We start from the raw sequence: 27,580 nt of genomic DNA, 5'->3' as shown, positions 1-27,580 counted from the left end.
ACATGTGGGGAGCTGGATAAATTTGTAAATCAGTTAACTATAGCAATGAATATCTCTTCAGCAGCCAGCTGCCCGTCTGTCAGGCCCAGAGGAAAGTCTGAACTATCTTGGTGGACCAAGCAACTAACCTCGCTACAAAAATACCATAGAACTTTATTCAATCTCGCCAAGGCCACGAGAAGGTCAGAGGACTGGCCAGCCTATAAGGCCGAACCGAAGAAGTATAAGAAAGCAGTGAGAACTGCGCAACGGTCATCCTGGCAAAAATATTGCAAGGAATTGAAGAACCTTCAGAAGCGGCCAGATTAAGAAAATTTCTTTCCAAGACGCCATGTAATCTAGGCTATCTACAAGGTCAAGCGAATACATGGACTACGTCAAGTAAGGAATCATTAGGTCTTCTACTAGACACACACTCCCCAAGCCGGTGGAACAAAACGATTCTACTTATCATGAAAAGGCAATCCAACTTAGGAAGTCTATAAGTGACCAACGCAAAGATTAATCACCTGAACTAGACGGTATCTATCCTGTGGAATTGCCGAAATCACGGAATATTGCCTCACCGCTTATTAAAATTATCATTAGAAGTTGTCTTAACATGGGCTACATTCCGCTGGGATGGAGGGAGACAGAAGTATCTTTCATACCCAAGGCAGGCAGGTCCTCACACACTAACCCCAAAGACTTCAGACCAATAAGTCTTACGTCTTTCCTCCGCAAAATTCTAGAGAGGATAGTGGACGAGTACATACGGGGCGCTATACCAATAAATAAGTTCTCCTCGGCGCAGCATTCCTGCACTAAAATCTACAGAAACCGCCTTATACTCGCTTGTCGGGTTGGTGGAAAAATGTTCATTAGATAAGGAGTTTGCCATGGTTGTCTTCGTAGATATAGAAGGCGCCTTCAACAATATAAAGACGAGCGCTATAGTAGATGCTTTAGAAGACTTTGGAGTTGAACCACACGTTGTTGCCCTGATAGAAGCAATACTCGTCAGAGAAAGGTAACGGCAAATTTAGGCAGCACTACTCTAAGCAGACCTCAAGATGGTGTCCTCTCCCCTCTCTGGATTTTGGCGGTAAACTCGCTATTGCTGACCCTGGAGAGAGGGGGTTACCACGTCACTGCATACGCAGATGACCTAGCAATTGCCGTCAAAGGCAGATATCCTAACACCCTTATGGACATTCTGCGCTCTAACATGGCCACGCTTAGGAGCTGGACTGAGAGTAGGGGACTCGCTAAAAATCCCGCAAAAACTGAAATAATTCTCTTTACAAGGAAACATAGGCTGCCTATAATCTTCCCGCTGGATTTCAAGGGTGTGGAGATTTGAGAGAGAATGTCAAGTACTTGCGACTCATATTAGATAAGAAACTCACATGGAAGCCTAATATTGAGGAAAGAGTAAAAAAGGTCAAAGTTGCATTATATTCTTGCAAAAGAGCGGTCGGTATTAAATAGGGGTTAACACCTCGCATTACTCATTGTATATATATTTCGGTAGTTGGACCAATCTTAATATATGGAATACTTGTATGGTGGCCATCTGCTCTAAAGGCGAGTTACGCTTAAATCCTGAGTAAGATCCAAGGAACAACTCTTTTATGCATCTCTGGTGCTTTAAGGACTACCCAAACAAAGCGCTAGAAGTGCTAATCAATTTACCTGCACTAAATCTCGTAGGGAAAAACGTGTCCGCCGCCTCGGCGCTTAGACTCAAAAGTATGGCTCTATGGAAAGAACGGTGGCTTGGCCACGCCTGTATTTTGCACACTCTGAACAGTCACAAACAAGAAATAGACTATTCTATTCCTAGACTTACCTTCGACAAGCTCTTCAAGGCAAGTATACCGTCAAGAAGGGAGTGGCAGACACCAAGGTCATGGAGAAGGGGGGAATTAAATTTGTATACAGATGGTTCCAAGCTAGACGATAAAGTCGGCTATGGAGTATTTTCGAAAGAATTAGGACTGGAACTATCCGTTCGACTACCAGACTACTGCAGCGTCTATCAGGCAGAGGTTCTAGCCATAAAAGATACGGCTACATACCTAAATATGCATGCCGTAACAAAAACTACTATAAATATATTCTCGGATAGCCAAGCGGCCATTAAATCAATGAATGCGGCTATACTAAGATCAAAGGTTGCACAGGAACGCCGAGCAGCCCTAAATGCTATTAGCGTCGTATTCAAGGCCAGCCTTATTTGGGTTCCGGGACACAGAGATATTGAGGGAAACTGTAGAGCTGATGAGCTAACCAGAAATGGTACTGCTCTTCAACTGTTCCGTGATAAAAATACCATTGGAATACCTTTGGCCACGAGTAAGTTAATAATAAAAAACAACATTACCCATGGGGCCAATAGGTCATGGCGAGATCAAGATACATGCGTAACAGCCTGGCTACTATGGGCGCAAATAAATAAGAAAAGGGTAAAGGAATTGCTTAGCCGCTCAAGAGAAGATATCTCGAAGGTCGGGGCTTGTGTCACCGGCCACTGGCTATTTGGAAGGCATTCCTTCAGACTAGGAGTATTCTCCTATGAATATTGTAAAAGCTGTAAAGATGAGGAGGAGGAAGAAACAATACAGCACTTCCTTTGCAATTGTCCAGCCTTAGCTAAAATCAGAGCAGGTTGTCTAGGTAAACACTTTTTCAATCCTCTTACAGAACTATCTGGCGCGAGGATTAGACCAATTTTGCGCTTCATAAGAGCCTAAAATGGTTTCATGAAAGTAAATAAACAAGGTTCTCGTGTCGCACAGTGGTATCACAACGGACCTGTGAGGTCTAAGTGAGTTGGTCATACGGACCGACTACCACCTAACTTAACCTAACCTATGAAATACACAGATTCCTTTTCCCTGTTTTCAACCGTTATAGACAAGGATCTGGACCTCATGGATGTCGAGAAGTTGGAGATGAGTGGCAACAACTACTCTGTGGCTATAGTTGCTTAACAAAAGATTTGACAATAAGCGTCTGATTTTTCAGGCACACATCACTTATGGGCATCAAAAGGTCGGACACTTCTTCAGCGGTGAAGCTTCGGTAATTTTCCGACAAGGTAAATGCAAACCTGCGCGCCCTAGGCACCATGGGAACTTCGGAGCAAATAGCGGAGTGCATAATCGTACACACTCTTCTACAAAAAGTCGACAGTACCATGCAGGCCCATTGGGAGGAAGCTGCGCCTATAGTTCTTATACCCTCATGGGAGCAATTTACATGTTTCCTGGAGAAGCGGTGTCAAAAGCTAGAGAACGTATAACATTCTATGGCAGCGTATTCACATTGCTCTCAGGTGGGGAAAAATAGTAGAACTATTAACCATGGTTGAAAATCATTTATTGATACTAACATCTCAACCAATGGCTATGTTTTTTGTGATAATACAGACCATGCTGTATATTCATGCACTCGTTTTATAAATTTATCTCTACAACTTCGTCTTAAAAAGGTCAAAAGGCTTGCTTTGTGTTTAAACTACCTCAGAAAAGGCCATCACCTTCGAACGTGCAATGCTGGTTTATGTCGTACATGCAAGCACCACATTCTGCTACATATCGACTCCTCTAAGTCATAAGGTCCTGCATCTTCAGGGCAAGCATCCTCCCAACTAGAACCACCAAACTAAGGTTGTTTCAACTTCAGTCGCACATCAATCCTTGGCTGCAATCTTACAAACGACGTCAACTGTCACATCTGCTCAAAACCTCAGTTCTGATGTTGTGCTTCTGGCCACTGCTGTCATCAATGCTAAGAACAACGGAGGTACATGGATGCAATGTCGTGCAATGCTCGATTTCGGGTCACAGTTGCATTTTGTTACATCCCATCTTGTTCATTAACTGCAGTTGCACAAAACCAAGTCATCCAGCTCCGTATCGGGTCGTGGTAATGTCAACTTCGCCTCTGATGGTTTGACTGCCAATATTACTATCCAGTCTCAAAACTCGGAGTACTCTATCTGCATTACAGCGTTGGTTGCTCCTAACATAACGGAAAATGAACCCTCTTCCCTCTACTTTGTATATTTCTCATTGGAACATACCATCGAACATTTGTTTAGCAGATCAAGGTTTTTTAAAGTCGCAATGAATAGACATGCTTATTGGAGCCAGTCTCTTCTATGAACTCTTAGGCATTGGACAAATAAAGTTAGCTCACGGTCTACCGCGCTTACAGAAAACTAGGTTAGGATGGGATGTAACAGGTGGTGAATCACAGCGGCAAAGAGGAGCGATATTGGCTGTGCACTCATCACTTGACATAGGTTACGAATCCAATGTTCGAATCGATCAATTTAGTACTTAGTTTTTGAATGGTTGAAAGTTGCTCTGAATCTGTCGCCATATACTCCAAAGAAGAGCTCGATTGCGAAACGCATTTTAAGGCCAATTATGTGGATCTAAAACATGTGTCACTGGTTAGTAAAGACAATCTTCGGCGTTGTAAATACGTTCTACCATATCACTGTGTTTTGAAGGAATACAGCACAACTACAAAACTTCGCTTTGTATTCGATAACTCTGCGGTTTCATCTTCTGGGTACTCGTTGAACGACTTGCTTATGACAGGACCCACCATACAACCTAAGCTGTTCAACACATTGCTTCGGTTTAGAGCCTTTCCAATCGCTATAGTTAGCTGCTGGGGGGCGTAACTTGACACAGTCACCTATGGTACAAGACCAGCTTCATTCCTCTCAATTCGTTTAATGCACCAGTTAGCCATTGATGAGCAAACTATCTGCTATAGGGTCAAAAATATTAAATCGCGAGTGTTATGTCGATGACCTTAATACAGCGGTGAGTCCATTCAAGAAGTCAAGAAAATTATGAGTCAAACCACAAAGCTGCTAGCTAAAGGAGGTTTCAAGCTGGGAAAGTGGTACTCCAATAATCCTGAATTGTTGCAGACGATACCACCTGATGATCGAGAAACACTACTTAAGTGCGACGATGGAAGCGATGCAACTAAAGCACGCGGCCTAACTTGGAATCCTGCATCAGATTGCCTATTGTTCGCGATCTCACCAATGCAGCCTTTATCAAAACACTGCAAGCAGTCCATTTTGTGAACTATTTTTCGTTTTTATGATCCATTCCGTCTCATCAGCCCTATTATTTCGAAGGCTAAAATCTTTCTTCAACAAATCTAAAAAGAGAGGCTTAACTTCGTAGTTTTAGCGTCAGTCAGTCAAGGAAGAAAGCAGGCGCAACTTCTATGTCCAAAATCTCGTGTAGCGTCCTTAAAAACTCTCACGGTTTCAAGGCTGAAGTTGTGCGGTACCTCCCTGTTGGCGCAACTCATGCATGAAATAGCTCAAATGAGCTGACTGACTATTGATTGCATACGCTACCATGGCACAAAATTACTCCTGCGCATCATCCAAATGGTTCACTTCAAAGAGGATCTCAAATGCCTTCAAGCCGGTCAACGTGTGAAGGCATCTAGTTGCACTGCGTCAGTCTCCCCGTTCATCGATAGTTATAGACTGCTTCGTGTAGGTAGATGACTGAAAAACTCGGCGCTCGACTTCGATGCACAGCATCCAGTCATACTGCTGTGCCGTCATTCCGTCACTCAGGTAATCATTACGCATTTTCATAGGCGCAATTTGCACGCGGGTCCTCTCTCCTTACTAGCATACATTCGGGTGCAGTATTGGCCTATTTGTGGAAGAAACACTGTTTCAAACGTTGTAAGCAAATGCACTCTATGTTTTCGAGCTAAACCGCACTTAGCGGAACATATTATGGATGATCTTCCGGAAGATAGAGTAAATTCATCTTATACATTTATGGTGACAGGCGTTGGTTATTGTGGACCGCCCCACTCGTATATGGTCGGACAACGCAATTACCTTTGTAGGCGCTAAGTATGAGATGGCAGAATTAAAACGTTTATTCCAGAGCGATAATCATGTACAAGTAGTTCGTGAATTTCGTCTAGCCAATACCGTAGAGTGGCTTTTCATTCCACCTCGCTCTCCACACTTTGGTGGACTTTGGGAAGCGGCCGTTAAAACTGCGTAATATCACTTTCATCGCTCGGTTGGCTCGCCATTATTAAACTTCGATGAGCCCACGTACACTTAATTGCCACGTAGCGGCAATTATTAACTCAAGAGCTTTGTTTCCACTTTCAGAGAATCCGTCCGATTTAGACGTTCTAACTCCAGCTCACTTCATTGGCACTGCTTCTATCTGTACTTATGTTGAACCAGATGTCCTGAAGATTAACTTTAATCGTTTAGATCAATGGCAGCGCGTATCATACTACCAGCAGATATTTTGGGCACGTTGGCGTGAAGAGTACTTAACTACCCTGCAGCAGCACTCAAAATGGTGCATACAGAAATTGGAAATCTGCATCCACGACATAGTTTTAGTACAGGACGAGAATCAAGTGGCCCCTAACAAGAGTGTCCGAACTAATATAAGGATCAGATCGTGTGGAACGTGTCGCTGTACTAAGGACTGCAAACGGAGTCATCCGAAGAGCTGTCCGAAAACTATTTTCATTGCCAAGACAGGATGAGGTTGAAAGCCCGAGTCTTCCAACGGAGGGAGGATGTATGGTTATACAGGAGGCGAAAGCAGCGCAGGCAGCGCAACTAACATAGACGCTGCACTTGCCCTCTCTCATGTACTCTGACATATGTATATACATACATATAAACTTCTGTAAATTGCTCTACGCAGCAATCAAAGGAAATCACAAAGAACAATCTATAAACTTGCTGTATTTAAATTAGTACATACTATTCATCCATTTGCGTTTGCTGATCTCTCACCTTATGTGCAGGCTCCAACAACTTTACCCAACTGCAGGGCAATAGCTAGTCGCAATTTGATCATATACCATATCGGGCGGACTAGATTAAGCTCGCCTACAGTAACTTTGTACTTAATAAATCTTCAAAATAAATTGAATTTCCTGGAATCGAAATAGCGTTTTTTTCTTTTGCATAAAACAGTCAACAAAAATTCTCGTTGACTGCCCACCTAATATTCAAATTTATCCAGTATTTTATGATCTTGTGTTAAAATCTTTTATACCAAAACCATTTTGGTTTCTTAAGATTAATGCATGATTTAATCTTATAATGCATATTTAAAACTTTTTTAAAGAATAATTTTCGATTGATATCAAATCCATTTCGATTAATATCCAAATCCATAAAACAAAATACAACTTCATCCGGGAATCGCAAAATGCTCGATGTTTCAGGAAAAGAGGTTTATATATTATACAATATGTATATGTGAATTTCTATTTTAATACTCTTAATAACGGTATCGATTTTTTGGTATGCAATGTTTTTTTTTTGTTAAATTTTCTGATTGATTTGCATATGCAAATTTTCATCCTTAGTACCGTTGTTTCTTTGTTTGCTGAAATCCTGAACTCGAATGATACTGTAGTGAGAGGTTTCGTGTACTGCCGCACTTGCTGTGAAGTAAATCAGAAGCCAAACATCTAATTTGAGTCACCACAAGTGCTGCAAAAAAGTTAAGGATTCGTAAGCTTTGAAACCTGGCAGAGTATTGGGCGAAAATGAGGCCGAGCTAAAAATAAAACCAGCTAAAAAAATCATAACTGGATCAAACCAATAACAATTATATTAGCAAATTAAATAATGCATTCAACAAAAAAGAGAATTTATTTCTAATAATTGTAAAATCTAACGAAATGGAATTCGAGATCTCATTATATACGCGATGAGTCCGAGCAATAGGTACATTGAGCCCGAAATTCCTTTTGAGTATCTTCAATCAAAAAGGGTTAGAGCTTCCTAAAGTTCTCGCCACAATAAAAAAGTTAAGGCGTTACAAGAGAAACGCACAATCAACGTCACCTTGAATTAAGTTAAACACAAAAAGCAGTGATAGAATTTCCGACCTTAATTTGATTAAAAACTTATTGTATATTTTCAAGATATTTCTTTTGAACCCGTTCTATTCTTGTAATTGCAATTTGGTTTCAAGGCCTCCAAATAAAAGAAGTATATTCCCACCTAGACCGAACAAAGATTAAGCATGATTTTGACATAATGAAATTGATATGACTGGAGAAAGAAAAATTAGTGTCAAAAATTACTCCAAAGGAGGAAATTATTAGAAATATTATATGACGTTTGCAGAATATCAAGGGATGTCATGAATCTGCGCATCAAAAAACGAGTTCAATAAGGTCAACCAGGAGCTCAAGCATATCATCTGACTTTCTTATTGCGTTAAGCATTTTGAATTCGACCGCCTGGCAAATGAAAGGAACTGCTAATATCATAAATACAATGAAAAATAGCGACCCCGAAATACTACCTTGAGGTACCCCAGAAGTTGCAATGAATCAAGCAGGAGCAGAAGATTCACTCTCAATTTCTAAATCAAAGCTCCTTTCACTCAGATAAAATTTTAACGATTGAAGGAAAACCAAGTGAAAGCCAAGAGAGCCCAATTTATGCAAAAGAATTCTATGTGACATAGTGTCAAAGTGATATTTAATGCAAAAATGTTAGTTTTTAGTTTTTATAAACTGGCAAGACAGATTCTCCGTTGGATTACAAAGGTGACATTGTTATTGATGCTGGTTCCTAGATAGACGAAGTCTCTTACAACATCGAAATCGTAACTATCAACAGTGAAGTGGGTGCCGATATGCGAGTGCGCCAACTGTTAGTCTGAAGGCAGGACTTCGTTTTGTCCTCGGTTACCACCAGACCCCTTCGCTTTGCTTCTTTATGTAGTTTGGAAAATTCAGAACTAATAGTGCCGTTGTTAAAACCGATAATATCAATATCATCAGCATACGCCAACAACTGTACGGTCTTATATAAAAATTGTGCTTGAGCGATAAGGTTCCGCGAATCACCCTGTCTGAAACCTCGTTTGGTATAAAACGGCTCGGAGAGGTCCTTCCCAATTCTGATGAGCAACGTCATCTTGCAAAGCCGTATTACTTTCCCGCGGATACCAAATTCAGACATCGTGGCATATATAGGTAACTCCTTTTCGTACTGTCGAATGCAGGTTTGAAGTCGACGAAAAGATTGTGTATGTGGATTCTCTTTGCATGGGTATTTTCCAAGACTTGTCGTATTGTGAATGTCTGGCCGATTGTGGATTTTCCAGGTATAAAGCGGCACTGATAAGGTCCAATCAGTTGGTTGTTACACATTACGCTCGCTAGAACCTCATAGACGATATTCAAACGACTTTTTTTGTTTCCTTATTCACTCCACTTCGGGAGCATAGGGCCTCGGCAAGACTCAGTTCTTGGGTTGGTTTCGTTAATCTATTTGCTTTTTTACAGGGGAGGTGATTAGCCTGCGCCTACCAGTCCTAAGTAATGGGAATGCCCACCTGTCGTTGCTTAGGTACAACGCCTTCTTACTGCTTGAAGCGCCATCTGTGTGTCAAATTTGTCTGGAAGAAGGATCACACAGATGGTTGAGGACTTCACTGAATTTGGTGTGTCTGCGCTATTAGGAAGGTAGGTAAGTTTGGAAAAGTGCGAAGATCGTGCTTTACGTGGGATTTGAACCCCCAACCTCTGGGATGGCAGGCTAGTGCTCTTACGCTAAACTACCGAGGTCAACTATTTAGAAGACTAGTCCCGCGATAATTGGCGCAGATTGCAAGATTGCTGTCCGTCAGCTCCATCGTCAACGTCACATTCCCTGTGACATGCGCAGTTATTACCATTTATCAGGTTTTAGAAGTGCTCCCCCATAATTCTGGTGCACTCTCGATGTCAGTCACCAGATCGCCGTCTTTGTTCTTACAGGAAATCACCCAGATCATAAATCCTTCTGTAAGCCTCCGAGCTTTCTGGTGGAATGTTGGGGCGTTTTTTCTGTTGCCAAGCATCTCAAACTCCTCGCTTTCATAGATTCTGGCCTCTCGTTTTTTCTTAGCTCCCAGAAGCGATCCAACATTACTCGCTTTGCATCATTAAGATCCAGATCTTAATTATGGCAAACTGGCGATAGGAGAGGGTTTTGTTTGACATTGGCTGGTTATCGTGGTATTCTAGGACTTCAGTAGGTTAGGGTGACACCTTACTGAAATGGCTCCTGGGCTAATGTCACGATAGTCCCGTCCCGTTAAAACTCTGGCAGGCCTCAAGTAACGCTCTCTGGCCATCACCATTTAATTCGTTGTGTAGGTCAAGTTGAATTTTTCCTGGTTAGTGCCGACCCGGCTTTGAACACATGTACTCATAAAATCATCTGGATTTCTTGAGAAGTTTTAGTGAATCGTAATATTTTTTTGTGCACGCAGCATTTATACATACATACATACATGCCCCTAAAAAAAGCAATTAAAACAGCAAACGCCGGTGTTTCCTCCAGCTATGTAACGATGCCGATAATGATCCTTGGGGACTCGGGTACAGGCTTGTTATGAAAAAACTTAAAGCGTAATGTAGTGGAAACATTGTTCCCACTTGCAAGACACTAAACGAGAGTGTGGATTGGTAAGATTCCAATCAAAATGTGCAGTTAACAAACAGAGAAGAACTCCTGATGAGCAGAAAACGGATAAAAAATAATAATAAAATAAAAATAAAACTAGCAGCCATTATTTATCTTTGACTTCTTTTGTTGTTTTTTTCATCCCCCTGCATAATATAGCATTACTTTTGTCTCGTCGCAAAATATAACGTCGCATAACAAGCATTTTCCTACATTTTGTGCAGGCTCTATAAACATTTATGGTGCAGTACGGCTTGACGCACTGCTTCATGAGAGACAACAATATCACACTCTTCGATAAACTGCTTTGCAAGTGTTCTGAAGGAAATTTTTGGGTTTTGATTCAATTTTATTGTTATTTGTTTTTGTTGCTTTAGTTGTTGTTTTTTCAAAGAACTCGAAGTTTTGTTCATTGATTCCCTTTTAATGCTGTGAATAAATATGAATCAGTACAAAAAAGTCAAAGACAAATTAGGAGTGCTATATTTTGCCAATGAAGTCGAAAGATTTAATTTATTTTTTATGTCAGAAGTCATTCCTGACAAACTGTACATAAATGCCTCAGTTTTGACGGCAATCAAAAAATCTAATATGAGACTCCTACTTATCCGAAATTTTTTTATTTTTTTCCGGCTACTCCGTTTTTTTTTTTGTTTTGGTGTTTTGGGCTTCTGGCGCTTGCGAGCTAGCTTCGTGTCACCGACTGAAAGAAAATGTTCCTGAAATATAAAATCTTATAAAATATTGTAACTTTTGATATTTTAAACTTGAACTTCGCGCTAATCGTTATTTTACCAGCTACAAATCAAATTGCCAAGTTTGTCACCACAACTCTTCGTTACTTGGCGCGTACTTTGGATTTGCAGAAACAAAATATACGTTAAACAAACAAGTAACGAAGCAAGTATTTAAGAAGAACGATGTCACAAAAACCGGTGAATGGACCAGTACATTCTTATACATATGTATAGAAACTGAAACTGCCACTTAAAAGCGACGAGTCGAAAGCAAATTTAAGTTTTTTTTTTAATTTCATGCGACCTTTGCCTTTATTTGTTTTCATTAAAAAACATATTCTCGTTTTGTCTTATAATTATTATTATTTTTTTTTTCTAGAACATTGAGAGAATCTTATACAAAATCTGCTGAAGGATGTATTAAGAGAATTCGCTGAGAATTTCTATGGAGGTTCTTAGATCTTTCAGCATGGATTGTGGATTCCATACCAACGAAATTAAGTGAAGTCTATTTTAAGAGAAACATATTAACTATTAAGAACAAAAATTAAATTCTTCATTTAATAGTAATTCATAATATATCGTTATGCACCATCCTAGAGGTGTTAATATTTAATTTTTTGTTTTTATATTGAAATCGAATTGATTTATCGAATACGCATATTCGCCTTGCATAAAATATTGCACAATATTCTATTAGTGTTCGTGTCGATTAGTTCAAAAATATGTCGGATAAATTAAATTGGAAGTTTCAAAATAACATGACAAGTGAAGAATGTGAAGAATTTATTATTAAATGGTAGTGCCCCTCGTATATGCAGGCTAATAGATTTTTATGTATGTACATATATACATATTAAAGTATTTATGTGTTCAATAAAAAGTTTATATAATAAATAAAATGTATTGTACAATTATAATATACCTACATATATAGGAAAATTTACTTATCTACATAATTAATTAAGGTTTTAATATTTAATAGACATATAAAAATGAGTTGCTACCGTCACTTTGGATGCGACAACGGTTCGTTATATGCATATATATAATTGGCGCGTACACCCTTTGGCCAAGCTCCTCCTCCTATTTGAGGTGTGCATCTTGATGTTGTTCCACAAATGGAGGGACCTACAGTTTCAAGCCGACTCCGAACGGCAGATTTTTTTTATGAGGAGCTTTTTCATGGCAGAAATAAACTCGGAGGTTTGCCATTGCCTGCCGAGGGGCGACCGCTATTAGAAAAATATTTTTCTTAATTTTGGTGTTTCACCGAGACTCGAACCGACGTTCTCTCTGGTTTGTTATAGATCGTTGCTGTCTGAATAACGACTGATTGGACGACCGTATTCTTACGAATACGTGTGAAATGAGTGGGCAGAATCCTTCTGCCGAATCTCCGATGACGTGGCCGCTGAAGTTACTCGCACAATTTTGCTTCGGATAGCTAAACCTTGTAATTTATCACCTGTGTGTTAAGACCGGATATTTGGAACTTTATTATTTTAAAGCATCATGTGTGAACATGGAGATTTGCCCCTGGAGAACTAGGGGGCATTTAGATTTTTTTTATTTTGCTTTGCGGCACTGTGAATTAGCCACCAAAATCATGCGATTGCGTGCGGTTCAGCTTAATTCTTTTGGGTTTCTGGAATTGCACGAATTTCTGCGTCAGAAGGTATGAAGTAAAACTATGACCATGAAATAACGGAGATAAACTTTTTCCACAGATTCAGCATTCATTACCCAGCCAGATGTAACTGGGAATCTGATACCGTTCTAAAAAATGACGAGGTTTCAGTCTTCAAAGACGGTTGAAAAATGAGCTTAAAAATAGGGTCTGGCATCTTCCTCCAGTACCAATCTATCCTGGGTCCCTGGAAATAATGGTGATCCGGAAAATGAATGAACATACAAGTATGGGATCAACAGTCTGAGATAGGATTTGCAATTTTATAAAAGCAACCGATTTAAATCTAACCTAAGCGTTGATTCTACTAATTACATATACAAATATATGGTTTGTGACTAGTAAGTTATTTAAAGCTAGGTCTCTGATAGAAAAATATGAATATTAGGTTTATATACATAATTCTTTTTACAAAACCATATTAGAAAACTGTTTTACCTACTGAGAAAGTTTATTAAACTTCATATGTTGGGATCACAAAAATCGCATTACTAACTTCCCAAGGTATGCTCTTCGTAATACTTTAACTTTTATAATCATTGTGGTTTATTCTTAAATAAATAAATAACTACATATACAGATCGCAAAATTTTATCCAGAAAAGCTGTAACTTAACTAATACTTAGCAATATAGATATGTTATAAAATATCGCATTATTAACTTTTTGACTTTTCACTTGACAAATTTTAAGCAATAGTTATATAGAATAGTATAATACATACATACAAATAAGGTAAAATATGTGTAATATCATACTTATGTTAGTCCGGGAGCCAGGGGTCGATTTTGGACTGCTTTTTTATACCGTTAAGTTCTTGACTATACTTGCGATTTAGCTTTCATGAATAACGAAAGTGAACGTCAGCTGGCGCACCCGCAGTAGGTGTGATTGTGGGAGGGTACGAAACGTGTCGAAAAAAAATTTCTACGAACTCATTTTATACCGGATGAATTTTTTTTCATGTATTGTTGACATTTAGTAGAATAAAAAAAAACAGTCAGCTGCTCGGTAGAGGGTAGAAAAAAGACAGCTAGACTTTTAAAATAAATTAAAAAGTAAAACTACTTTATGCCGAATGAACTTTTTTTAAATAATTTTTGACACATATAAAAATATAATTATGATGGTCAGCTGCATTTATAGCGGTGGGAAGACCGTCAGCCGAAGCAAGAATGTATCATTGCGTTCATACATCTCGGCGACGCGCGGAATTTTCAATGCTTCGGCTGACGGTCTTCCCATCGCTATGAACGCAGCTGACCATCATTATTATATTTTCATATGTGTCCAAAATTATGCAAAAAGAATTTCAATCGGCATAAAGTAGTTTTACTTTTTTATTTATTTTACAAGTTCGCCTGTTCAGCTGACGTATTGTCCCCCCTCTACCGCGCAGCTGACTATTTTTTTTATTCTACTAAATGTCAACAATACACAAACAAAATTTCAGCCGGTATTAAATGAGTTTTTTCGACACGTTTCGCAGCATCCCATATATGGTTTGTGACTAGTAAGTTACCCATCGCTACTGGACCAGGTGATGGTTGGTTTCGTCATCCATTGGATGGCGTCTGCCTTCAGTATTAAAATAAGTCGGCATGAAATGATAAGATCAAAATGGCCCATGGCTCCCGGACTATGTAGTCATATTTGCATACATACCTCCTTTAGCGGCATGTAGCGCTGGTGTTGGTTGAACGTAAAATTCATCTAGAAGTAAATAAAGAAACGCATTACTATATTTGTTTGCATTATAACAAGTATGTATACGAGTATACTCGCATATATAAATGCATAAAAAAGTGATCGTAGTAGAAAAATAGAAGAAAAGTAGATTCTCAAAAGAGACATGGTTTCGTTTTTGATATGGGACAATTTTTCATCAGATCAGATTTGCATGTTTGTGCTGGAGTCATTGCGTTCCTTGACCTTAGGTTAGGTTAGGTTGATATGGCTGCCCAGGGAATGGGCACACTTGGACGAAGAAGGATTCGTCCTTTGTGATGCCATTATGGAGGGGTGAAGCGGGAGAGAAAGACCGATGGGATACAGGGAGAGGGCGGGGAGAGGGGGTGCTGGGATAGTTGGGAGCGTGCGGATTACGAACGATGACTATGTTTGCGTCAACCGCTTTATGCTGCTGATGAAATTCATCAGATTTTTAATGTCAGCGCCAGCTATATCAGCAGGCGTGACAAAGAAGTAGGAGCCAAGATGCCTAGATCTTAGCCCCGCCAGAGCAGGGCAGCTAAGGAGAAGGTGCTGAGATGATTCCACCTCATCCTCCATACATCCAGCGCAAAAAGGACTCGAGGTGATTCCAAGTCTCACAGCATGCATTCCTCGCGCATTGTGTCCTGTGAGAAAACCCACGAGATTTGAGAGCTGATATTTTGTCAGCCTCAGAAGCTCGCCCGAGCGCCTCCGGTCCACACGTGGCCAGAAGGATTTCGCGACGTTACACGTTTGTGTACTTGCCCAGCCTTATCACTCAGGCAAATAATTCAGGCAAAAAACTGAGATATGCGATAATAGTATATGGTAGAACTGGCTAATACTGCAAAAAAGGAAGAGAAAATATTCAAATGAGCACGACAAGCAAAAAGCACGGCATAGACATATGAATACTATAGCTTACTTGACGTCGAATTCAATGCTTCAACGTACAATATGATTAAGAATCAACCGCTTTTTGAATCAATGTGTTCAGTTATTCAAACTATGTATACTCTAAAATTTTGCATGAGGATTCTTATAATTCATGGATAAGTAAAGCTCAACTTTGGCGTTGGCTCATTGCCAACAAAGACATTACAAACTCTCTGGAATCGCTTTACATTTGCAATGGAGAAGCGCTTCCAAATGTCCAATAGCTTTGTCGAGTTATGGTGGCATTGCCTGTCACTGCGTGAACGACGTTATTTTTCAACATTGCCTAATTCAGAAACGGTTTTAACGATCGATTGAAAGTACTAGCCTCGCTTAGCAATCATCGGAATGTCAATCCTAGCGTCCAAAATGTTGTAGAGAGCATTTTGCGACACTCCGAAGAATTAATTTGTTGACCGATCACTAATGCATTTGATGTTCCCGCATTACTATGTTGAAACTAGTATCAAGAAGAAACTAAAGCAAGCTCAGAAAAACGAAGAGGAGCAATACTGTGGGAATGGTGTAATCCCCAGTCTCACTTTTGTGGTCCGGGCAATCTTGGCTGGCTACATCAGCAAACGGGGGAAGGTCTGATTTCGAGTTAGTTTCGCGAGGCGTCGCATTTTAGATTGTAGCGAAGACGGTCGATTGCGGGCAAGGACGATCAATAATTCTCTTCAATTGATTAATTCTTCCATTAAAAAAATAAATTGTTAACCGAAACTTTATTTGTCGTTTTAATAAATAATAAAATAAATACACACCTATATTTTGGGGACTCGTCCGGGAAATTATTCGGAAAATTTAATAATAAAGACGCAACCGGTAACATTGGACGTATATTGTGGGCCATGTAAAATTTGCTTTTTGAATCGGCTATAAAAAAAAACTAATGCATTTTTTTTCAAACTTTTTTTTATTTTGAAGATTGAACATTGTGATTTATGAATGAAAAATAATATCGTTCAAATGACTGCCTCGACTGGCTTTACAGTAGGCCACTCGATCAACCCAATTTTTAATCACATTTTCGATTGTTTGGGCTCCAATTTCATGAATGGCAACTTCGATTTCATGTTTTAAAGCATCAATCGTCTCTGGATGGTTCGCATAGCATTTGTCTTTAACTGCTCCCCACAAAAAATAGTCCAACGGTCTTAAATCACAGCTCCGAGGCGGCCAATTGATATCGGAATTTTGGCTGATTATTCGGTTTTCAAAAACGGTAGCCAAAAGTTCGAGTGTAACTTTGGCAGTGTGACAAGTTGCACCGCCCTGTTGAAGGCAAATGTCGTCCATGTCATCCTCTTCAATTTTTGGAAACAACTCGTTGAGCATGTCACGGTAACGCTTGCCATTTACTGTAACCGCGGCTCCTCGCTCATTTTCGAAAAAAAACGGTCCGATGATGTCGCCAGGCCAAAAACCGCACCAAACAGTGACTCGTTGTGGATGCATTTGCTTCTCTACAGTAACGTGTGGATTTTCTGAGCCCCAAATCCAACAATTTTGCTTATTGACGTAGCAACCGATGTGAAAATCAGAAAAGAAGAAGAAGACTCACCACTTTGGAAATAGGTTTTCAATATTTCCCAATTTTGTTCAAGCGTATAGCGTCCCATTTCGTAAATGTCAAACCTTTAAGTAAATTATGAACACATTTGACATGTCATTTGTGTTACCATTCTCAAAAAAATAGGTGGTTCAAAAAGCAAACGCTATATGGCCCACCCTGTACAAACTCTTGATCTCGTGTCAGCGAGTCTAAATTGTAGTAGAAAGGTAACCACCTTCGCTTTGCATAAATTTGTATTTCATTGCGAAAGAGACCGTTCAAATCGGAAAAGGTTTCGAGAACTCAGTAAGTTCGTGTTTGGCGAGCGCGACGCGGGTTATGAAAGTAAATCGACGTATATTGCAGAAAATTTGTTGACGACAGACCTAACCTCAATTTTTAATGTGTTTGGTATCAGTTAGAAGGTTTCAAACGTACAAGTACACGTATTTTGCAATTTACAAAAGGGATGCTTGCTCGTAGCAAGCAGAGACCGTTAATGTAAAGAGAAGTCTTTCGGGCTATGAATAGTGGGAAAAAATAAAGGTTAACTGCGGCCGTAATGTGGTGAAGTTGTTAACAGAGATGATTACAGCGAATTCTCTCTTTGGTATATTTACTCTCCCTTCCTCGTACCTGACAACTTCAACAGGGACAAAACCTCAGATTTTAGCTTGTTGTTGTTGCTAAGTAAAATTGACTTTTTGTGATATTTTGAAATCGTTTGTTGAATTTTACTTTTGTTATTTAACTTGTTTTTATTTTTTTCCGGACAAAACTCTGGATGATTTCGGATCGGATAAAAGCAAACAATTTCCATCACAACTGCAGATAGACGACAGTTTTCCAAAGTAAGATGTATTTTCTTGTGATAATAATGCTGCTTTTCTCGAAGATACAGAAAAATAAGTCATTTGAGAGTTGTGAATGATACTGCTGTTAAATTAATGGAAGAATTTAACGGACTCATCACGACTGAAAAGGAACAAAAACAGTTCTTGCTGCGCTGGGACCAGCAACATAGAAAATTGTATCTGTAAAAAAAACTACTCTCAAAAGAAGTTACCCTGACTAATTGTTGTTACTTAACGTTTTTAATTAAATATTAATGTTCATATCATTTAATTTTTACTTTTATTCACTTAATTTATTGCATGTATAGTGATTTTATAGCAGACCGAAATATCAGGACAAAACACGATTTTTACTAAACTTTCAAGATCGGTCGGCACTGGTTGCAATTTTGGCGGAAAGATGAAATTCTACATTCGAGCATTTTATAGCATTAGTAAAAAATGTATAAGGGACACCCTAATATCCAAACACCAAAATGCTCTATGCTTTCTCGCCTAAAATCAGTTTCAGCACAAAAAACTAGTAAAACTTTTCATCAAATTTGTATGAAGTTTCAAATTTACTAAAACGCACGCATCAAGTTGTAAGGTCGTTTTACGATGTATTTTGTTTCTGTTGCAATCTTCTTTTTAATTGAAAGCAGGACACATTAAAGTTACCTTGATTTTACATTTTGTGCTTATAATTCAAATATATGTATCTTTGAATGTACGTTTAAGTTTTTTTGAAAATATAAATTGAATAAAACTTCGTTTGTGAAGGAACCATTGAAATAAAGTCATTCAAATGCCGTGCAAAATGCCGCCGGCCATTCGTCAATTGGATTTCCTGCAGAAGCCAAACATTGTGCAGAACTAATACAGACAACTTAAATGATATGGAGGAGACTCACGGGCTACGAATAGTTTCCCTCACTCTTGGATAATTCTCTCTAAGTACATTGGCCCTGCTCAGTTTTTGGATTCTGTATGAAATGAAATTGACTAATAGCCGACGACAAACGAAATTTTATTCAATTTACATATTGTATTATTACAGGATATGCATTTTCTAGATTGTATAAAACTTTGAAATTTAAAATAAATATTTAAAGAACCATATATGCATATGTATGTGGGGCAACTTTGCAAAAGTTCAATTGCCTCTGCGTATACCTATATAAATGTAGCGGCCATGATTTTTTTAGTGTCGGCGGCGCTGAACAAATCACTCAACCATTCGGAAATAGTCAAAATTGGAATATTTCTTACAGAAATATTTTATTTTATATATACATTTTTGTTAATATAATAATCTACAGTACAAATTACCTTACAGACTAGACACAAATGTAAAAAAACGCAAGCCAAATTTGGCAACTATAATATACAAAATTAAATAACTAAATTTAATTTTTTTTACAAAATTAGATCTGGATAATGCGAAAAAAAGCAGACTGGTATTAGATAATTCATTATGGTCTCGAAGTTCGTGAGCAATGAGTGTATTACTCGCAAATTTAGTCTTAAAGTTTTCCACATAAAAAGGGTAAAAACTTCGAAGACTTCTTTGGGGAACATTAAAACTGAAAATAAATGAAAGTGAAAGGACTGTCCTTCTCTTTTCAAGAGATTCTAAATTTATTAGCTTTAGCCGATAATTATATTTTGGAACAACCGACTCAAGTCGAAGGGAACGTAATGCTTGCTTAAGAAAAATTTTTTGAACGCGTTCTATTCTATTAACCGAAAATTGGTCGTAGTTGCTCACCATACCACTCCACTGCTGAAACCCAGCCGTTTACAGCCAATAACCCTACAAACGCAATCCCCTTCTCCGGGGACCTCTGATAGGGATGCCAAAAAGAAAATTAAAAAATCGTTCAGGTCGCTGCTCTAAGAGCGCTACCTGAGAGCAAAATTCATTTTGGCTAAGATAACTAAGAATGAATTGGCCGGTAGGCCACATGATTGCGACACAGGGGGCAAGGTCAGATATGAGGCCATAGTTTCGGAGTACAAAACCATGGCCGCTAGGAAAACTTCCGACCTCCAATCACATAAAAATCGTCAGAACCAACCAGCGGTTAAGCGTTATCAATCACAAAATGTGAGAGGGCGCGCTGCCAAGAAAATAAAAAATTTCTTGACACAGGGAGTTTAGGGCCGTAAAATAAGAACGGCGGTTGCGGCTACGAGGGGCTTATAGCGAGGTGACCCGGGATCACCTCCAAGTTACCTTCGCAGACGCAAAATCTTGTGGTAGGGAGCTGGTGGCCAATTGGGGTGCCATTGAGGGACGGCTGTCAGAAATGATCGTCGAATACCTCGTGGCAAACCAAGGAAAAGTACCTCTTTTCGACTCGGGAGATATCTGCCATGGCTCTAGGGTGATTAAATGTGCCGATGTGCTGAGGTCAGCAATGCCTGGGAGGGGCTCTCACTTAAGCTTATCCCAACTTTGGAGATCCCAAAAAGACTGGTGCTCCCGATGGCGAACTGGACGGAAAAGAGGAAGTAGTAAATCAGCTCGACGAACTACGGCTGTCTGCGACGGACGCAGTACCCGAAGCCGAGAGCTCCATGAAATCCTCGGAGATCGGTCATAAAACGGACTTAGGTGAGCACCTTTTAACAAAGAAATGTTCAGGTTGGCTCAAATTAACCTTCCCAACGCTAGTTAGGTACCGGTAAGCTCTGTGTCTTCCTCAGGGAGGAAGACATAGATATCTGCCTGATCCAAGAACCTTGGGTTCAGCAGTCTAAGATCATGCGGCTCCAGAGAAGGCACTATGATCCCTTTTTTGTGTCCAGTCAAAAGGTAAGCTTAGGGCTTGTGTCCTCGTTATGAATACTATTAATGCCTTTCTGACTTCTCATTTCAGCTCACGAAACGTGACAGTAGTTCGTGTAGAAGCAAAGAGGCCATCCTCATCGGCTGCGACGCCAATGCGAGACATACCGTTAGGCAGAGAGATATATGATCGAGGTAAGACTCTTTTTATTTCATTATAAGTCGATATTTCCTTATTTGGGAAAAGGGCAACACCCTACGTTTGTATTTCCAGCATTGAAAACATAAAACAGTTGGAAAGAGGTTCTTGATATCAGTCTCTCGACTAATTCGCCTGCCATTAGGGTTGATAATTGGAAGATTTCTCAAAGAAATTCCTTTTTGGATCAGGTTGATTCTTTTCGAAATCAGTTTCCCACGGGACACCATATCTCCCCACAGGAACCTTAAAACAACCGACTGGTCTCTGTTCAATAAGATTTTTAATAATAAATTGAACAGGCGAACTTTTTCCTACTCATCCACTGATAAACTGGACAAGCAGGTGGAACACTTGCAGCGATCCTATCAGAAGGCCTTCAAAGTGTATTGTCCAGCATCTTTTAGACTTTAGCTTATCCAGAGGGACTTTTCTCCCTGGTGGAGCAAGACGCTGACCGACTTGAAAAAGAAGGTTAGGAGGATTTTTAACAAAAAACTTTAAAAATTACCATGTGATTTTGAATGAATACAAAAAAGCCGTTATATATGCGAAGCGCAAATCCTGGAAGAAGAGCTGCTAGTCCATTGAGTCCGTGAAGGATTTTAACAGGCTAAGCAAGATCCTTTTGAGAGACCACTCCTGCAGAACTCTTGTATAAAGGGAGGACGGGGAGTGGGCTGAATCTGCAGAAGAATCTTTGACTATCCTAGTGACTAATCACTTCCCGGAAAATTCTTATACCCCACGTGACATTGTCGACACGAGTCGACAGGTAGGGCTACTCGATATTTCCTCTCAGGTGAAAGAATCACGTGGGCAATAAATAGTTTCAATTTTAAATCTCCTGGTTCTGACGATATTTTGTTTGTGATGCTTCAGAAAAGAAGTACATCGGTGGTTCCTGTCCTGCAAGAAATCTACTTGGCGTGTATCGTCCTTAATCACGTCCCCATCAACTGGAAGAAAATGAAGGTTATTTTCATAACCAAAACAGGAAGGAGGAGTCATAACTCGGCCAAGGGAAATCCATGGAATCAGCCTTACACGAGATCGTAGGGACTGTGGAAAAATCCCTAGAAGGCAAAGAATTCACTTTGGAGACTTTTAATAACATCAGGGCGGAGTCAATTGTCACTGCGTTAGATAGGCTAGAGGTGGAAATACCTATCTGTCTCTCATAACTCGGCCAAGGGAAATCCATGGAATCAGCCTTACACGAGATCGTAGGGACTGTGGAAAAATCCCTAGAAGGCAAAGAATTCACTTTGGAGACTTTTAATAACATCAGGGCGGAGTCAATTGTCACTGCGTTAGATAGGCTAGAGGTGGAAATACCTATCTGTCTCTGGATCTCGTCCCTGCTTGGCTGCTGGGAAGTTAATGTGGTGGCAAGATGGACTAAAGTCACTAGGTACGTTCACAGGGGGACGACGCAGGGTGGTGTCCTTTCGCCCCTACTTTGGCTAGTTGCTGTTGACGAAGTTCTGATAATGCTAAATAAGGGCGGGTTTAAGGTTGTAGCATACGCCGATGACGTGGTCCTGATAATATCGGGACAATTCCCTCAGTCATGGTTGAGATTTTGGAAATGTCGCTGGCTGTACTCAGTCGCTGGGCTACCACTTGCGGCCTCCGAGTCAACTCTGACAAAACGGAGCTGGTGCGATTTACCAGAAAATATAAACCACCATCCTTTCGACTTCCCAAACTAAACAACCACGTTCTCCCGCTCACATCGGAAGTTTGGTATCTTGGAGTGATACTTAATGCCAAACTCCATTGGAAGCTACACATTGAAAATCAGGTGAAGAAGGCCAGTATAGCCTTCTACTCCTGCAAATCTGTGTTCGGTAAAAAATGGGAACTTAAGCCACAGGTCGTACATTGGATGTACAACACAGTGGTTTTGCCAGTTTTAACATATGGATGCCTAGTTTGGTGGGAAGCTTTTTGGAAAGGCTATAATAACACAAGACTAGGGAGGGTGCAAAGGACTGCATGCATTGGCAACACCGGAGCATGTTGTTTCCGCTATTTCCATCGCAGTTCAAAGTGCAATAAGGTTAAAGGAGATTGGCCTCTGGGGGCAATCTCTCAAGGGACATGGTCGAATTTTTGGGCAGTTAACTTCGAACATATCTCTCTATCCGTAAACTAGAGCTTGGGGGTCGTGCTAGGGCAATCTTTCCAAATAGGCAGGATTGATTGAGGGAAAATCTGCGTTATTAACATTTTCTCCGATAGTCAAGCCGCGATTAAAGCTCTGACGACGCCATGGTAAACTGCTGTAAGGAGGAGATCAAATCTCTTGGGTGTGCATGTAACATTTCTCTGATCTGGGTTCCAGGACAAAGAAACGGGACTGAATCGGCCTCAGAGACCTCCTATCCGGTCACCGGCATACCCCTGACAGTTGTTAAAGGGCAACTGCACAAATTATTTCTCGGGAAAGCGCAGAAAAGTTGAAGCTTCATTTCTTTATGCGCTATTTCGAAAACCCTTTGGCCCCAATACGATATACGAAAGACTTAGAAGTCCTTTGGAATCCTCGCCATTAAATTTCCAAACTAGTAGCTGTGTTTACTGGCCGATCGGCACACACGCGGAAATGCCAGGGTCACCATTTAACCCCCATTGCAAAAGCTGTGAGGATCTTTCAAAGAAGGAGACTGTAGAGCACTGTCTTTGTAATTATCCGGACTTGGCACCTAGAAGACTAAGATCACTGCGTGCTCCTTTCTTCGATAGGCTGGGGCAGTGTGCCAACCTAAATCCAATCAATCTCCTCCATTATATCAACAGCTCTGGTTAGCTGTAGATATCTGCCTGTTGGAGGTCTCATAATGTGCTACTTGAGTGCCAGACCGGCATTTCAATCATTTCACCTACCTACCTACTATAGGTGAGAGCGAACAAGAGACGTTATAGGTATACGGATTAGAATATTCAGTTGTATTGCGATGGATGAGGCCTAGAACCGAATTCGATTTTGAAAGAATAAAATTAATGTGACCACATAAGCAAAATTTTGTAGCGAATAATACTCCAAGATCCTTTGATGACGCCTCGAAAATGTTAAATGCAAACATTTTTTAGATTTAAGAACAGACGCGATCTTTCGCACCAACGATGAAGATTGTTCAAGTCGAGTTGAAGCTTCTGAGCATCGACTGAGTCCTTAACAAATGAGAAGATTTTTAAATCATCCGCGAAGAACAAGACATTAGAAAAAGAAAAACATTTGATTATGTCATTAATAAAAATGACAAAAAGAAGTGGCCCTAAGATGCTCCCTTGGGAGACACGTGAAGTAGCAACAAAGTGGTTTGATAAAACTTAATCAATTTTTACCACACACCGTCTGACTGTCAAATATGAGTTAAGCCATTGCAGAAAGGTGGAGTGAAAGCCCAAGCAATCCAACTTGTTTACTAAAATCTCGTGCGACACTTTGTCAAATGCCTTAGAGCAGTCAGTGTAGGCCCAATCAAGTTGGAGCCCTTTGGAAATCAATGAAATATATATTAAAATTCGCTAAAAACATCAAGATTAGTAGCTGTGGAACGGCCAGTTACAAAACCATGTTGGTTTGGGTTAATTAAAAACTTAACCGTAAAATAAATTTTGTTCTTTACAAACAGTTTCGAGATGATTGAGAGCTTGGAAATCGGCCTATTATTACGAACCTCATTTTTCCTTCCACTTTTCAAAAAAAGTGTAATGGTTCTTAACTTCCAATCATTTAAGGAAGTGCCCGCAGATAAAGATTTATTAAAAATAATTTCTAGAGGAATTGCTAACGCTGGACAATTCTTAATCAGATTGCCAAAATTTAGAGATGGGGATATCTTGGATGAAAACCCAGGGAATACCTCATCAAAATAAACATAAATAGACATAACAAATCTGCAAATAAGTTAGCTACTTCGACAGGTGTACTTGCTAATTAATAATCCAACATCATCGGAACAGGTATACTCGAACTCGACTATTTAGATTTTACAAAATTCCAAAATGACTTCGGATTAGCTTTGATATTTCGCTCAGTATTAAGTATATAGTTTTTGAAAAACAGATCATCTAAGAACTTAAATTTCTTTTGAAAATGCTTACCTATATTTTGCAAAAAAAACTGATTACTTTTTGCTTTAAATTTCTTAAGGTATTTATTTTAAAAATTTTTTTATTTCTTGATTTGCTTATTATGCCAAGGTGACTTATAATAGCGTTTCTTTTTTAAAGGAATATTGTTAACCCTTCGTTAGGCACGTGGATTTTTGTAACGTGGTTAGGCACGTGGTCTACAATCGTAGACCATTTTAATATTATGACTAAAAGTGTTATTCATTTGTGTTTCTTAATAATACTTCATAAGTATATTCTGTGATTTAATGTAAGGAATATAAACTAATATTTTCACTAAAATATTTGTGTATCTTCTGTAAATTCAATAAAAATATGAATGTGTGTGTTTTTTAACATTTATTGCAATTCATTAAAGTTTTTTCTTATAACTAATGGGCGATTTACAAAAGAGCTTTTATTATTCGTGAAACTTCAAATAAAAATATGTAAAATCCACTTCTTTAAATAAAAAAATAAAGTTTCAGTGCAAAACTTATATGTTGTGGTTTCTGAAAACTGCTTATATTTCCTCACTGAGACATTCCGTGCAGCTTTCCCTCATATGATTTGTGCAAGCAAATCTGCCGCATTTAGTACACGACTTTCGGGATGATTTGTTCATATTGCGAGGGCAAATATGACAATGTCCGACATAGTTACTTGGTGATTGAAAGGGTTGTGGTGCAATGCTTGGGATGCCAAGAAGGGTGTGGGCTCGCTGCCTCATTTCCCTGGGTAGTCGAGGATTCTTTGATCTAACTTCAATTGGTGGTCAAAGGAGCTCCCAAGCGCATTTTTCAAGAAAATCACTTTTGGGGATTATTTGCTTTTTATACACAAAGAGCTTTTATACCAGAGATATTTAGTAGATTGTAAAATATTACCATTGGCCAACGACACGTATTCCTTGCAACATTATATTTCTGACATAATTGGTTCACAAGATCTACACCAATTTTTGTGTGATTATAATCGATTATCATAATTGATTTTTTTTTATCATTTGTTTGCTCATCTATTGCGTTATCATGGTGCATAGATGATATCAGGATCACTGACCGGTTTTTTTTCGGGCAGTACGACACAGTGTACAATTTTCTTGGAAACCAAAAATACTTGACTTTTCTTTACGATTCTTCCTGGGAAGGAATTCTTTCGGAACTTCGCGTTTATTTTTGCTCACAGTTCCCAAATATGTAAGTTGTTTCTTTAGCAAATTATTAACCAACGGTAAGTTGTTGAACCAATTGTCACTAGTAATATTGCGATTAGTTCCTGCGACTGGCTCTACCAATCGAAGAGTTATCTCTTCCGCACTATTGCTAAGTTTATATGGTCCCCCGTTTCCTTGGGAATTGTCCCAAATTTTATGAAGATTTTTCCTCGAGCTTCTAAGAGTGCCAATCAAAAGCAAAATGCCAATGAAAGCGCGAATTTCGGTGTCATCGGTTTCTCTTGCATCTTGATTCATTCTATCTTCTTGAAAGTTAACCCGTACTTTTTGAATTTACAAATTTGTGGAAACGGTTTTTATTCTTATAACCGAATCATTCACAACTAAATTTAGGCACTCAATTTCTGTTTCAACATTAAATTTTGTTCCAGGCAAAAGTTTGATTAAATTGTGCGAATGAATACGAACTTGCAAATTGGGTATGGTTTTCTTCCACTTAGTGACATTGTCTTTTCCTAAATAGAAATTTTTGGGGATGAGATGCACCAGAATCGACTGAAAGAATTTCATCATCGCTTGATCCTTCTAGTTCCGATTCGGTCTCGTGGTCACTCTCTTCAGCAGCATTCACATTGATATCCGTATATCCGTCAACCTCCGTCTCGTTTTCTTCATCCATAGCATTTTCTTCACTACTTGATAGTTCGGAGAGACATCTTTCCCATACTTCAGGATTTTTGCTGCTTTCCAATCGTCTTTTTTTGGAATCAGACTTAATATTATCTGAAACTAATTAAATTAGCACACTTTTGAAAAAAAAAATAAGCAAAACTTACCTGAACTTAATTCAAATATTTAATATATCAAGTAATATTGCCGCAAGAAAAAGTAACGTCGTTAGTCACGTGGTCTACATATGTAGACCAGCACTGTTCTGACCTTGATAAAATTTACAACTGCACGTCAAACCCGCCCTGAATGCACTAATCGGATAAAGAGATTAATTATAAACAGCTATTAAAAAGCTTAGGTAATTTAAGAGACAAATTTAAGGAGTTGCACGACTTTGAAAAGAAGTGGTCTACGATTGTAGACCACGTGCCTAATGAAGGGTTAATGCAAAACTCATGCCTTAAATAAAAGGGAATTATTTAATTTTACACACAAAATCACCTAATATACAAAGATCATCATCATTTAAATTATCTACAACTAGAGCAGTGATATTGTCCACATGCGCCTTGTATAACTCCAAATTGCTATTAGACGGGATATACGAGGCGATTAAATATAAACAGCCCTTAGAGCCTTT

At 39.2% G+C, this 27,580-nt stretch overlaps 1 protein-coding gene across 1 annotated transcript in view; it reads right to left on the bottom strand.

The window, feature by feature from the left end:
- The window catches only part of LOC128870208 (mucin-17), a 44,261-nt gene extending 17,314 nt beyond the window's left edge, over positions 1–26,947 (bottom strand). Inside the window, exons 1-2 of the mRNA XM_054112803.1 lie at positions 26,815–26,947; positions 14,596–14,643 (exon numbers count right to left, since the gene is read on the bottom strand). Coding sequence (XP_053968778.1) covers positions 14,596–14,643; positions 26,815–26,947 — 181 coding nt within the window. The remainder of the gene's footprint in view (positions 1–14,595; positions 14,644–26,814) is intronic.
- Positions 26,948–27,580: the final 633 nt, after the last annotated feature.

Source organism: Anastrepha ludens, chromosome X, assembly GCF_028408465.1.
Source record: "Anastrepha ludens isolate Willacy chromosome X, idAnaLude1.1, whole genome shotgun sequence".
NCBI classification, from domain to species: domain Eukaryota; kingdom Metazoa; phylum Arthropoda; class Insecta; order Diptera; family Tephritidae; genus Anastrepha; species Anastrepha ludens.
Note: the sequence above shows the minus strand (reverse complement) of the source record. Positions and strands in the feature narration are given on the sequence as shown.